The sequence below is a fragment of the Nyctibius grandis genome, chromosome 3 (assembly GCF_013368605.1).
Source record: "Nyctibius grandis isolate bNycGra1 chromosome 3, bNycGra1.pri, whole genome shotgun sequence".
In the NCBI taxonomy this organism is placed as follows: domain Eukaryota; kingdom Metazoa; phylum Chordata; class Aves; order Nyctibiiformes; family Nyctibiidae; genus Nyctibius; species Nyctibius grandis.
The window spans coordinates 83,337,974-83,353,589 of NC_090660.1; the positions used below are offsets into that span (position 1 = coordinate 83,337,974).

Sequence of the window (15,616 nt, forward strand, 5' to 3'; positions counted from 1 at the left end):
ATGATTTTACTCTGTTTCTTACAAATGCATTGCACCAAATTAAGTTGGAGTCTTGACTTGTCATTGTGCTTAACAGGCTAATGGCACAAGGCAGCAAGGGTACACAAGCCAACCAGGTATAGGATAACTTGATTGGGGCAAGTAATTAGTTATTTGTTTCACATGTTCTGGTACGATAATTGTTGCCACTGCCTTATGGTGGCGAGTCACAGACCAAGGCCTTATTGATCCAGTTGCTGGATACACACACTGGTTAGCTGAAAAGGTGGACTTAGGAGCATGCCCCACTGAATGCAGCTGACTGCAGCAGACGTGGTATTTTGCATTTAAAAGCAATTAGGCTTCTGAATATGTTGGGAACATGCATTTGAAAATTTTCTATACTTTATCGAGGAAGTGTGAGGAACTGTAAATGTTTACAGCGCTGCTTTGACTGTATAGTCAAAGGCGTGCAAATATTAAAGAAGTAACTATATCCGTAGCAACATGTGCTGCAAAACACCAACAGATAATAGTCACGTATGTAATTAAGGGAAGTACTTCACCATTTCAGTCAAATAACATTTAAGTTACATAACGGGGTCAACTGGAAACTGAGTTTCTGTTCTAAAACTTGTAGAGTCTGACCTTACCTTCTTCAGACCTTTGCCACTGCTGGCTATTAAATAATTCAGTTGTCACTGTTGGAGTCATTTGTAAAGCTGAGTACTGCTCTGCTTGAGAAATAGTGAAACTGGGGGCTTAAATGTAACTGTGTGGCTTAAATGTACAGCCAGGTGCTTTATTTTTCCATGCACTTATGTCTAATAATTATTTATTAGATGCTGCAGGTGAAATAAAACAGCAATTATCACACAATTTCTTTGAAAACACTGCTGGCATAGCACTGTTACAATACTGTTTCATTTCAAGGTGCTTTCTTTATTAATTTAATTTCAATCAAGCGTATGTCAGGTAATTTAAAAAAAGAAACATTTTATTTTAATAACCCATTAGTAATTGCCATTAACAGTAGGAATTTCATTGCAGAAAACAACAGAGCTTTCATACAGTTGCATAAACTCTCCTTGTGGGAAGCTGTGTACTGATGAGTTTCACTCTGAACAATTACTTCGCTGCTTATCACCACGGTTTACTTTGTACATCAAAAGGAATGTGAAGATTTCATTAAAATTTTTAAAGTACATTTCACTTTTAAAAGTCATGCATTAAAATGGATTAGTTGCCTACCACAAAAAGGATATAGATTAATTCCAGTAAAAGCACTAGCTGAATGCCTCAGTGAATTACAACGGCTTCTGTCAGGACAAGAATATTGCAGCTAAGAACACATGCACATTCTCCTTTCTTTGGTAGATTTTTCCATGGTCTTTGTTTAGATGTGCTGCTCTTGATGAGCAGACTGTGCTCCGGATTTGCTTTGATTGTCTGGAATTAGCCTCTCACCACTCTGCCTTTCAGTGGTTGGGGTTGCCGGTGATTGCTCAGTATGGGACAAGGTGCTTCCCCTTCAGCAGAAGACAGGATTGTGCGGAATTGAGCCAGCTAAATGAGGCAAGGAAGAAAGGGGTATATTTAGCTTTGCACTTTTATACTGCCAGTCAGTGAGAAATTGTTATACTTTCCAACTAACTTTCTATTTAAAAAAAAAAAAAAGTGTCATAATATTCAATTAATCTAGTGGTGAGTCAGGGTTTATGCTGCTTCAGAAGTACTGGAACAAACAACCATCTCTGAATATCCTATTCAACCCTATATCCAACTAGCACAGAAACTTTCAGACACTGGTACTGTTGTGTTATCACCTATGTAAAAAACTTGGGGTTTGTTAAATTAAAAATATCATTAATTATGAAAGTAAAAAACAGTGTCTTAGAACTAATTCAACTTTGCTTTAAACATTGGGGTTTATGTCAAAATATTTGCACTTAATATCTGTCCCCTATCCATTGAATAGTCCAGTTAATAACACCTTGAAAAAATATTAAGAATCTTCATAATATACATTTTATTTCTACATGCGTGCTTTTTATTTTCAAAGAATCAGAGTACTTAACTAGCCTTGTCTGGAAAGGTATTAATTCAAACACCTTTGGCAGGACAGGTGGCAATAATTTAACTGCATAAGACAGTTTCTTAAGAGTTTAGAACAGAAAGAATGCTTACCTCGGTAAGGACAGTGAGGGATATTTAGGTTGTCCTACAGACATTATTAGGAAATAATGCAATAATAGAGCAATTGGTACAGCTCCTAACCACTCTACAATAGCACTGAATGGAGAGCTATACTCTGGCTATTTGATCTTGTGACATGTCACAAAACACCTCAGGCAGGTTTTTGTCTGAGATTTGATGAGAGTATGAATTTCTTTTGGGGTGTCTTGTAGGAATGAAAATGGGAAGAATTCAGCTTTCTGCCTGGCTTCTGCTTTGGGAAACACAGCACTGCAAGGAAGTTTAAATAAGTAAATCACCTTTCCTGGAGCAATGGAAGCAACTCCACCAATCTGAAGTCTTTTATCTCAATTCCCACAAGACTTTGTAAGATGTGAGTAGCCCAACCCAGCTGAGGCAGAATCATAAGTGTTTATTAAGAGCAATAATGTGGTGTAAAGGTAGTACTCATTTTACAGTCAAAATGAGACAAATAAACCTAATAAAATGCAGCAATACAATGGAAAGTGATAATGTCCCTGAAGCTAAAAGACAAGAAGGGTCTTGTTCCTTGTAACACTGTACCTGCTCTGAGCTGATAGTAATTGGCTCTTTGAGGATAATCCAGATGACACTCTCATGGAGGGGAGGATGAGTCAGAGAGCCATTGTAGGTCCAGTACTCCAAGGATTTAGGCAATAGGCTTGAAGGATCAAAATCAGAAAAGGGAGCTTGCTTACCCTGTGGAAGATACGCTGGGTTAATGAAACCCATGAATAAGATAGGTTTTACATCTCAGGCTACAAGGGAGTGTGTTCCTAAATCAGAGGAGGTCATTTCAAAACACTAGAGTTTTCTCATAGCATCAGAGGTGAGTTTCTCGCCCTGGTGATAAGTTTGACACTGAGATACATCTAGGTTGGCACCACCGACAATGAGCAGTATTACTCAAAAAAACAAAGAGCAACTTCCCCTCGAACGGTATCAGATACCGAAGAGTTCCGTAATCACTGACTAAAGAGTTGTGTTGGGTTTTTTTTTGAAAATACTGAACTCTGTGCTCCTGAGCAAGCAAAACACTTCAGTGTATAATTAATTTTCTGCTGTCTGTTGAGGCTAAAGGGAGGATTCACACGTGTTGATAATGTTTTCTTGTTCAGGGTCAAAGTCTACATTCCTTTTTAAAATGCTGTGGCAGATGCTGTATTGTATTTTTAACATGCTTCACTAAAATTCAGCTATTCAGATTCTATCTCTGCTTATCTTGTGCCTTTATGAGAGGCTTAGTGGGAATAGTCAGTGCTTTACAAGGCAGCTTAAGAAAAGTTCAGTTCTGTTGTTATTTCTTCTCCCTTTTTTCCCTCCTTCAACTGAGCGAAACTTCAGTTTGGCTATTGTGAGGCTATGCTGGTGGTGGACACCAGGGATAATTTTAAATAGACAGATGGATGGAAGCATAGGATTAGGTAGGAATCAGGAACTGTGTACTCTTACTCTTACACAAAGAGCCCATAGGTGTCTGCAGGGTGGAGCCCCAACCATACAAAATATCTTGTGGGATCCCATAAACTCATGTCCAGGATCATGCTTTCAGCTTCCACATCTTAACAGCCTCCTTCAGCTGAACCCCTGCATTATTCTGAAGTCTTCAAAAAGGCAGACGCGAGACTGCATAGATTTTGATTTAACTACTCTTTATATTATCATGATCAGGCTGTGAAGATGTTTACTTTAGTCTTTACTGAATCCAAGGCCTTCAAGACACCCTTCAGGTTTTCATTGCATAAGCCAAGCTGTAAATAAAAAAATATTTTCAAATCCTAAATAAGTAATAATAGTTTTATTCTAACAGAATCAAGAATAAGAACGTTTTATAGATGTTGATTAGTTTAGCTTTGCAAACCCACTATGAATGAGACAAAATTTAGGACTTCTGATGAAATAACAGGAAGTTTTTCTTCTGCTTTGCAGAGTAATGCAAACAGTAGTGTGAAAATAATCTGTGGTTCAGAAGTACATGATTGCTTTGGTCATATGTGCTTGTCCTTGAAATTCACTTTGGAAGCATTCAGAGAGATGGTTTTGCTGATATCTTTTTTTGCAATGTGAATTATGAATAATTATATTTTAGTAGTATATAGTAAAATATAATATTATTTTATGATATTTCTTTAATATATAAAGTCCTTAATAATAAGGAATTCTTTTTCCTGCCTCAGTTGGCTTTGAAAGGCTAAATATGTCATGTGCATGGATTCAGGATTTCTTGGAGTTCTGATTTAGAATTTTCTTTTCTGATTGATAGACAGTAATAGCACACGGGGTACAAACCGTCTTTCTGTGGAAGTTCTCATCACTGTAAATGGAGTAGAAAGCAAACACAAAAGGTGTGAGCATTGCCTGTAACAAAGGTGGACAAAACACCGCAAGCTCACTAGCACCCATGCCTTTAAAGCACAGCTCTTCTTAAAGGCTCTGTGGATGAAATGGGGATTTGGGTACAACATCCATGTAGAAGCATGGCAAAGTTGGCAATATGGGCTAAATTTGGGCAAGACACAGTCATCTCCACCTATTTAACACAAAGATGTGTTTTTTCCTAGTCCTCCTCACTGACTGCAGTTTTGATAAGGAAAGGAAAGGAGACACGCATGTTTTCAGTATGTCTGTTACTGACCTTCAGGAAAACAGTGACAATTGCCAAGCCATCCGGCTTGTCGAAAGCCTCAGCTACATTCGAATACTTGTCTGCGTTCCAGTGAATGAGATGAAGCTAAAAAGTAATTGACAGGATCATTTTTGCTGGTTCTACTACAAATAAATGCTGCTATTTCAGTAAAATAATTAGAAATGCCACTCTGCACTCTTAGGGTCTGACCGTGAAATTGAGAACATGCTTGTGAACGCCTGCAGATTTATGGTGTTCTGTTGAATTCCCCTGGCATTGTCAGGACTCATACCCAGGCTTTATCTTGGGGTAGGCAGAACTGCACATATTCCTGAAAGCAATTTAGAGGTAAGTACACAGAGATGTGAAAAATCACAACTTACAAGGGACATATATTTTTCTAACTCTATTGCTAACAGTCTCCTGTGCATGCCTTTATTTCCATGTCTTTAAAAATGTAATACATTAAATAGCGTTTTGAGAAGTGTAACCACTATGTTACACATGGTGCAATATTTATTCACAATAGTCCCATTTACTGCAAGAGATTAATGGGATGGCCATGAACATCATGACTGCGGATGGTTTATATTCAACATAGATCTTTCAACAAGTATCTGACAGTACTTGCTTTAACAGAGTTTTAAGAAACTTTTGTTCAGCCTAGTATGCTGCATATTATATCGTCAGCTATTTTTTGTGAAATATAAATTTCCAAAACTTACAGAACCTGGAAATCAAACGAATTTCTTTAAATGCCTTCTCACCTATGAATATGCTTAGCAATTCCTTAGCAACTATTTAACTTGGTAAATATGACTATGGTAATAGTCTAGTCCTGGATTATTTGTATAATGTTTCAGCAACATGGTCACAAAAAGTATGAAAACTTCTTAAAATACAAGGAGGAGATTCTAAAATATAGAAACAGAACGTGGAAATTATCATATAATGAACATAATCTTAAAATTCTGATTTTAATCAGATTTTTAAAAAATTCTGGTATTTTTTAAAGCTGAACTGCTGTCTTTTCAACTTAACATCTTTCTGGTTTAATATATTTTAAACTATTGATTCAAAGCAAACTAATAAACACTTAATCATGTGCTGCTTAAACACAGCTTAAGTGCGCTATCTTTTTACGGCCAAAAGCAATTCCAAAGGGACACCCCTTTCTTATCTTGCCTGTATCAAATGAGATGGCTTTAGCACTCTCAACAGCGAAAAATTTCCTATTAGGAACACACTTCTGGCTGTGTGCTCCTAATGCCTAAATTAAAAATGAATAATCCATCTCATTAGTTTGTCATGTTGTAATGTTCCTAAAAATCTAAAAAGCTGCCAAAGATAACATTACATGGATTGAACATGCATTGTTTGTTGGCATGTTGATGACTATTAGCACGGCACTAAGGCACTGGGAAAAAAATAAGATCTGTTACTTTAGAGGTGTTTTTTAATTTTTGTAAAACAGACCTTGCTTCATTATCTGAAGACATTTAATGCACTTGACAGCTGCTGAGGTCCTTACTAGATAGCTTTTTTACCTCTTTCTCTTCATTAATTTCTTCTGGGTTTCCTTATTTGCTGTTCTTGAAAAGCCAGAAAAAAATCACCTTACAGTGATCAGCATGCTTGTAGGTTTGAGGAGCTCCAGCTACAATTATAGCAGGGCATTGGGTGATCAGACTCTCTAAAAAGCAGCTGATTTATTTTTTAGCTGAATACACTTGTACAGCTGACCTTTTTAACATTTAGCAGATGTTACTTACTTTTCTACCTGCACCTTTCAGCCCTATTGCATTATTTAAATATGGATTTAGATTAATAAGTACTGACTGCAAAACCCAATTTGCTCTTGCAAAATCAACTCTGCACATGCAGAGAAGGTATTGCTTTTGCAAAATAAAGTAACTATCAAAGCTATCTACAAATGTGTTTTTTTTTTCCCCAGCGATGATGTATGTGACTGGACTTTGAAAACTTGACTTTGACTTTTCTTTCATCGACTCTACCTCTGAGGCATATTTCTGTCCGTCCACTGTGTGCTCTGAGCCTTGCTCATCATTTTGGCCCCAATGGAAATGAAACTGCCGCAATCTATATGTTCCGGTGAGAGGTCCACCAGTCAGCACTGCAAATGCATAAAGTATGGTAAAAATATCAATCAATAAAGTCTTCCTGACAGGCAAGTTACAGATTTCAAAGATTTTATAACATGAAAGCAGTTTTCTCCATGTTAACATGTTAACATGTTTTGATATTAGATTATTTTTAAAAATCTAGAAAAAAAAAACCAACAGTTTGTGCAGTTAACCCAAAGTTATTGAAGATTTTAATTCTAGGTACATAGAGTGCGTTGGTTATAGAAAATCTGCATGTTGCCTCAATGCAGTTCCAAAATTCAAGTGACATATATGTGAATACACCTTCTATTGCAGAGAGAAAAAGAAAGGCAAAATAACGTAGAAAACAAGCAGTTTGTCAGGAACTGTAATTGGATTTTAATAACTGCAGAATAAACCATCCTACCTCATGGAATTCACTTCCCACTAAAATTTGTATTATTTATTACAGCATTTTAATGGTCTCTTTCTTCACAGAAGTAACTGTTATAGGTACTTAATGTTTTTTGAATTCAGATTATGAGATGCTACAGGTGTACTCAGATGTTATTGACACTGTTTATTGATCATTATCATTAATTCCTTGCTTACAAGCACATAAATGTGTATTGATTCTCACTGTGGTGATAGGTACCTGTAATTGTGCATGATACTTAGAAATATGTGCCTGAAGTTCTTGCAGCACTTGCAATACTATACATCAGCACAAAATCTCCTCCTTTGTTATCAAGGTAATAAGACTCTCTGAGAAAAAAAACCTAGTCCAGACTGGTTTCATATGGAGTTACACTGTGAGTAACTTTTATATATGTATAAATCTCCCTCTGCATGTTGATTAAAAAAAAAAAGCACAATTAAGTAACTTCATTTAGAAACTCTCCTCCTACCTTCCCCTCCCCAAATCAGTGACTACCCTGAAGGTTTCCTACTGGGAAATTACCAGTCCCTTTGCCATTAACACAAGAACACTTGCCAACAAGTCCTAATTTTAAAGAACATAATTTGGATCTTCTGTAACACTTAAAGGGTATTGCCAACTAGTATGACAAAATTAGCAAGCATACCTTAATCTATATAAATACTCCTGAAAGGCAAGTAGTCTTGTTTTCTATATAAATTAGAGAACACGAGAATGAAAAAAGAAAATGTCTCACATCCCCTTCTTCAGATCCCCTTTTTACTAACCTGATTGATTGTCCTTATCCTCAAAATTCACGTGGAATGAATGTCCAACATTGACAATCTCTTTGCATGTGGAAGGTTTCCAAGTGATCCGGAGAAGCCCCAGAGATGCATCTTTTTTTACTTCCTTGGTTTTAATATCAATAGGAGATTGACGGTCTCCGTTGGCAATAGGGTATAACTTGTGCCAGTGGTCAGGTCCTAGGCAAAATAAATAAATAATTGAAGTTTTCTACTTCTAATTCTCTACCAATACTGAATTCATGACACTTTCCCTTGGAACCAATTGTAGCCTGGAGAAGAGGAGGCTCAGAGGTGACCTTAGTGCAGTCTACAACTACCTGAAGGGAGGTTGTAGTGAAGTGGGAGTTGGCCTCTTCTCCCGGGCAACTAGTGACAGGACAAGAGGGCACAGCCTCAAGCTTCAGCAGGGGAGGTTCAGGTTGGACATCAGGAAGAATTTCTTTACAGAAAGGGTTATTAGACATTGGAATGGGCTGCCCAGGGAGGTGGTGGAGTCACCATCTCTGGATGTGTTTAAGAAAAGACTGGACATGGCACTTAGTGCCATGGTCTAGTTGACAGGGTGGTCTAGGGGCAGCGGTTGGACTTGATGATCCCTGAGGTCTCTTCCAACCTGGTTGATTCTGTGATTCTATGATTCTGTGTATGCATAATACAGGTACTTGATATGTTAATAATCTGTGTAATTCTGAAGAATTTTTATAAGGAAAATAAAGAAATATTCAATTTTTAAATCTGATTTTCTATTAAAGATGATAGCTTTTACCATTGTTGCCTTGATAACTCCAGTTCAAACTTGCCATTTTTTTCCTCCTTGCAAAGTACTGTCTTTAAAAAGAAACTACTGGTGCTGATGAAAGCTGTTGAGACAAGATCTCTGCTTTGATTTTCTTCTCAATTTCTAACTTATGTCTGGGCTTTTAAATGCCTGCTTAAACAGTAAAGACAGTAATATTTTCTAACCAACTTTTATTGATTTCATATGATTTCAGAATGGCATGAGAAACTGTGATAAGGGAAAGGATTGTAATAAGGAAACAGTGTGGTTTGAAATCTGTTTACTTTTTGATTCAGTACATATATTAAGACAGATATGAGTTAGATGCCAAATTAAAATATACATCATTCTAACTGTTCAAATGTTGTCCAAAGACCTTTACACTAAATCTTCATAATCCAAAGGATAATTATGATATAAAAGTGCAGACTACACAGAAAGCAATGGATGGTCAGCCTTTTTGAAAATCCATGTCAATGATTTAAGATATCTATGTGTGGATTTTAGAACATTAATTTTGACAATCACTAAAAAATAGTCAATCTCAGTAGCTTTCAGTGGTGGAAAACAAATAACACCAGTGTGCAACAAAATGGTCAATATATTATTAAATATTACATTAATATGACTAGCAATGCTCTCATTAATAAAAGAGAAGGTCCAAAACCTACTAAGTACTACCAGCTTCAGGTGTTTTAGGAATGATCTCAAGCTATTTTTGTACTGCTGGGAATCTTCAAGGCAATCTTGTCGGGGACTGATACCTGATTAAATGAATGATTGAAGTCCAACTTCCAAAGTTTTCTCTTGAAGTAAGTCCTATCTTGTAATTCAAGAATATTTGCACACAATCACCTATTTCTTCAGTAATAAGATACCATGCCCTGACACTCTCTTTAAAAGCTAAATTCTACTAGTACACAAGGGATTTTGCCTGGCTTAAACTCTGTCTCATACGTGCTTAAAAGCAGGATTGTATTTTTAGGACCACACACTTGACATGTACTGCAGAGCATTTAAATAGTTGTGGTATTATCTGTATTTGTAACAATTTGAACTGAGTGTATGGAGTAATTATTTTTATATAAAATAAGGCATATCATAGACTATGCAAGCATTGCCTTGTCATCCTGCGTTGCAAAAATGGAACCTGTTGACATTTTCCTATTTTTCTTACAGACTATTCTCAGTAATAGGAAACTACTGATATCTGCCTTTGCAGATGTCCACAGCTGACGTCAGGAATTTCAGATACCATTGTGCAAGTAATGTTATAACCTGTAAAAAAAACCCTAGGCATTGATGCCTAGGAATACGACGGCTTTTAGGTGCGTCTCAGTTATAGGTGGATTGCAATTTTCTGATAATTTTCTGTTATTGTTCAGAAATTACGTTTTATAAGAATAGAAAATGTTCAAAGGAAAATTACCACCACAAACTTGAGCTGAAAGAGAGTGTTGTGGTTTAACCGCAGCTGGCAACTAAGCACCATCCAGCCACTTGCTCACACCCCTCACAGTGGAATGGGGGAGAGAATCGGAAGAGTAAGAGTGAGAAAATTCATGGGTTGAGATAAAGACAGTTTAATAGGTAAAGCAAAAGCCACGCATGCAAGCAAAGCAAAACAAAGAATTTACTCACTACTTCCCATCGGCAGGCAGATGTTCAGCCATCTCCAGGAAAGCAGGGCTCCATCACACGTAACGGTTACTTGGGAAGACAAATGCCATCACTCTGAACATCCCCCCCTTCCTTCTTCTTCCCCAGTTTTATATGCTGAGCATGACGTCATATGGTATGGAATATCCCTTTGGTCACTTGGGATCAGCTGTCCCAGCTGTGTCCCCCCCCCAACTCCTTGTGCACCTCCAGCCTACTCTCTGGTGGGGTCGTGTGAGAAGCAGAAAAGGCCTTGACTCTGTGTAAGCACTGCTCAGCAATAACAAAAACACCTCTGTGTTTTCAACACTGTTTTCAGCACAAATCCAAAATATAGCCCCATGCTAGCTACTATGAAGAAGAAATTACTACCATGTTTAGCACTGAAAGAGACTCAGGCTGGTGTTGGTGACTCAGTTTTGAAGCTTCGGAAACCAAACCTGGCACCAGACACTAAAAAGATTCAACCCACTGCTCTGGAGAGCCAAGCCCTAAGGCAGGCAGCCCAGGAGCCCCGAGCGAGCCACCTTCATCCTGGGCACTCAGGACTTGCAGCCTCTCTCCTGCTGCAGGAGAAGATTCAGGGTTTGAGTCCAAGTTACAAGGTTATTAGTGACATGGAAGCGGTCCAGCTTCCTGCCTGTCCCCTAGGACTTTTAGGTGTCCTGGAGGGACAAATAAGCCTGGTACACTAGGGCAAAGGTGTTCATGGCTCAAGAGTTTTTCACTTTGAGAATCAGAACTCTTAAATGTATTTGTGGAGGGATTTAGGAGCCAACAGCAAAACTTATAAATTCTCTAAAGAACTGTTTTGAAACAGAATATGTTTTTTTGCAGAACAGAAATCCTGACTTTTGACCAGATTTGATGTCAGTTATCATCATTCCTTTGGAATAATGTACAATAAGTTCCTTCACTCCTATGAGAGCCACAGCACCAAATTGACTGCAGTTGTTCACACTCACAGCAGGGTGAAAGAACCAGACACCCCTCAATTCCTTGTCTGCTCTCAGTCATCTGTAGACAATGTTGGTCACTGTGAGTTAGTTATACAGATAGCATCAAAGACCTTCTGTCAGTGGTCAAGAACTCTCAGCTGGACCACTCAAAAAAACAAGTGACCAGTTAGATAGGACTAATTTAGAGAGATCTGAAATCGTGTTTGTGGTTTGAGTGAAACAGGTGGTGCATTCCAGCATAATATGGGAACAATATAATATAAAGAAATTCAGTGACAAAGAACGCTGAGTGGGGAAAGATCATTTCGAATTTTCTAACAAAGAAAGGAATGAAGTTTTAGGAATGATAGCCAAAGGAAATATAAATCTTGTCTTGTTAGACAGATGCAATGGGAATATAATGTGGATAAATTGCCATAGTATCTTTTGCTTGATCAGATAATCAATGTCAATTTTCTGACTATGAAAGATATTCTTTCTGTGCGAGGTGATCATGGCAGAGATTCAGTAAAATGATCTCTTGGAAGAGAAGCCAAGATTTCAGAATTGTGACCTTTTTACTGTCTCATCAGCCAGGCTCTAAAGTAATTCTAGACCTCCAACTTAAATGCAGCAGACTGTGCGTGACTGACACAACAACTGTTTTGCTTCTTGAAACCCAACACAACAGGCTTATGATTCCTCCTGTTATACCCTTTTATACCTCCCTAAGTGCACTTCAGCTTTTAACTATGACCCTATCACTGTTTCTAAAATATTTAATTACTAGTATTTCTTAATTAAAGTCTAAGCTGCTGGTTCTTACAACTTTAAAACATGTCAAAAACAAATTTTTTTTTCTGCATGAATGTAGAAAATAAGGTTAATGTTATCAAGGAGCTCTTGAGATCATGAATAGCTCATGAACCAGTATTCAAAGGAAAAGAATCCAGTATTTCTTTGAATAGACTTGTCACTTTTTTTTTAATTCCTGAAGTTACAATGTGGCTGTGCAATCAGCCTTTCTCCAGATAACAAACAAATTAGGTTTGACTGTAAATGAAGTCCCAGGAACTAAAGTGATGCAACTTAGGAAGGGTGGCTGATATCTTACTGCTTGTTGCACAGCACTTGCCATTTGGGCAACTTCTTTCAGTTCTCTCTTCTACCTGACAAAAAACACTTCAAGGCTTTTTACAATAACTTCATGTTAGGAGAAAAGACTTCTGAACTCAAAAAGCAGTGAACTTTTTTCCAAATAAAAGCTTTTTAGAAATTGCAATAGGGATTGAAGTAAATTATCTATAAATGTAAGTTAAAATAATATGATTTAAAGCATTTTATAATTATTTTTGTGGCTCTCATACATTCTTCCAGAGTACTGTTAGTCCAGACACTGTCACATTACCCTAATTCATTAGAAATATGGGACTAAATTGCTGAGACAGCAACCACAAAAAATGTCCCAGCAGCACAGGCCATAAGAAGGCTGATGGTCATGGATGGTCATAAGCTTCTTAAAACACAAGCCTGTATTCCATCAACCACTGATCATTGCCTCCACATTTTAGGCTATCCACACTCTGCAGTGAAAGTGTCAGCACCTTTCCAGGAAACCGGGATTAAAGAAATGGGATATCCTTGGCAAAACCTTCACAGTATAAATAGAAGTGAATCCCTGGCTTTCCAGATGAGTGTGGACAAAGTTTTAATGTCTAAAGCTCTGAACCCGGAAACCACTATAGATGTGTATAACTTTATGCATAGCATGACACCTATTGACCTTATTTGAGAGCATGAAATTTAAAATGAACATAGTATAGGAATGAATGTAAAATAGTTTTATTTTAAGGACACTGGCCAGAAAAAATAGAAAAGTCTTCTGAAAAATATTAAATTACAAGAATGTTCAAAGGAAAATTTTCATTTTTTAAGTGCCAAATACTACTTATGTTGATAGTGAATTGATTTGTGAAAAAATCCTACAAAATGTTTCAAAAATATTTCACTAGCTCTCATAGTGATCCTTTTTAGTTAATGTTTACAGAGAATCAAGATACTGTTGTTTGTAATGCTCAGGTCAAAATGAAATAAGCTGTATTAGATAATCTTCCCTTATAGATATTCTAAGTAAAGTAGTGGGAGGAAAGTTGCAAAGTTAAGACAGTTTTGGAGTGAACTAGGAGGGAGCTTCCAAGTCATCAGGCATCGCTTGACCTGAGGAAGCTCTGGCCATCCTTGTCCAAAGTGTTGTATAGGGTGCAAGAGATAAGGAACGCCTTAAAAATAAAATAAGATGTAGTAAATATTGGCCTGTGGCATAAAGGTGGGAGATAATAGGACCCCAATGGTTGTGAAAGAGCTATTGTCTCATATTACCTCACGCCTGCTTCCTGCACTGGGCTTTGCTAATGGGAGAGATACAGCTCAGTTTGTCTATGCACGGCTGGTTATTGTGGATAGGATCAAACCTGGCCCCTTTTTCTGAGGGGAAAAGTGTCAGTTTAACTGGGGAGTTTTATCTGCTATGGGCTACAGTTTTAGGCTTTTAATACTAACTGGGCATTTATTTTAAGTGGTGAAAGATCATACATCTCTATTTTTATTTGCAGACAGACCTATAAAATATAAAACCATCCTATAACTCCCTGTCCCAATTAGGAGAAGAGCCAAAGTCTGAAGCAAGGGAAAAAAAGTTGTGTTCAAATAATGAAACATCCATAATCTTTTCTTGTTATCAGGTGTTCTGTGAGCTTATGTAGTCCATATTTTCTAGCAAATACCAACAAAACCTTATAAATGTCATTATGCACCTCATATTCAGGGAATATATTGAATTGCAAATAATACATTTAGATACCAGAATAGATTTGTAGGTGGACATGGCATGGTAATAAATACAAGTTTTATTATTTGCAGTTATATTGATACAACAGTAAACAATCTGTATCAGAAATGATGGGGTAGTTCTATGGGTTTTTTTCCCTTTTAATTCTGTACTTTAATATGAAAGAAGCATATATAGCTGCAACAGACTTAATCTGGTTTATAGATATAACATATGAAAGAGAAAGACAGACTGTTATGATGGTACATTTTACTTGCTCCACATTAGGGGTTTTCAGCCCTTTGATTTCCAGATGCTTAAACATTTACCAATAAAGATACAGAAAATCAAAGCCTGATGAAAGCAGGCTTGCTCTTCTCAGTTGTCTTTCACCTTGAAAAGAATCCACAGACACCAGAGTTTCGGGCCAGAAAGTGAAAATCACATTTGTGTGCCATGAGACTGCTGAAAACTGTTACCTGCATGATACATTTTCAGGATTTAGACCATTCGGTTGGAGCTGCTGATCAGTTTGAATACAGCTTTACCAAGTATTACTGCTATTGCTTGTGAACAAATTTGAGCTGTATGTATGGAGCAGATGTTTGTCCAAGGTAACAAAACGTATTCAGTTTTTGGAGTTCTGTACAAAACAGTATGTAAATAATCACTTCAGTGGTCTGTGATAACCCCTGTATTCTGGAAGTTGCATTAGGCATAACTAAATCTCATTATTTTGTACAGAATTGGCTGTTGGATAAACAGCAAAAGAGGTGTTACTGACTGTGGAAAATGCAGTGTTTTAATGAAAACTTCACTCCTGATAGACAGGAAACATTTTAAGCAGGATGAGGCATAGTCACACAACCTTCTGCCTGGAAGGCTTTCAGCAGGGAGCTGTGCCCTCTGCTGCTTGCTTGAGCACAGTGAAGAAATGGCAATAAGAAACTCAGCCGGTATAACTTTGACCTGAAACATGGGTGAAATGGGACAATTCAAAGACATCTTCTAACATAACTTTTTTTGTAGGGTAAGGTTGTTGACCGAAAGCAATTTCTGATATTAGGTTTTTTGTCAAAATGCTACAGAAAATTTGTGTTTGATTGTAAGCCGCATTGGGTGGCTGAGAATATTTTTTTGTTTCCAGTCTTCTGAAAGACTAAGCAGTGAAAAACAGGAGCAGCAGAACTTCTGAGAAGGATTTTTTTTTCATTTTCTCAGTGACAAAGCATTAAAAATCATGCTTTGTTCAGAAAGAGT

The 15,616-nt window shown here is 37.2% G+C and overlaps 1 protein-coding gene across 2 annotated transcripts; it reads right to left on the reverse strand.

Moving 5' to 3' along the window:
• Positions 1-955: 955 nt before the first annotated feature.
• Positions 956-10,973, reverse strand: LOC137660972 (carbonic anhydrase 1-like). 2 transcript variants are annotated; one of them, XM_068396225.1, is made up of 7 exons: positions 10,574-10,973; positions 8,134-8,331; positions 6,838-6,956; positions 4,832-4,927; positions 3,885-3,947; positions 2,740-2,895; positions 956-1,545 (listed from the first exon to the last, which is right to left on the reverse strand). In XM_068396225.1, the coding sequence occupies exons 1-7, from the start codon at positions 10,581-10,583 to the stop codon at positions 1,435-1,437; spliced, it is 753 nt and encodes a 250-aa protein (XP_068252326.1). In that variant the 5' UTR covers positions 10,584-10,973; the 3' UTR covers positions 956-1,434. The 2 variants fall into 2 exon arrangements, with proteins under 2 accessions (XP_068252326.1, XP_068252325.1); XM_068396224.1 differs by lacking the exon at positions 3,885-3,947 and having other exon boundaries at positions 10,574-10,965.
• Positions 10,974-15,616: the final 4,643 nt, after the last annotated feature.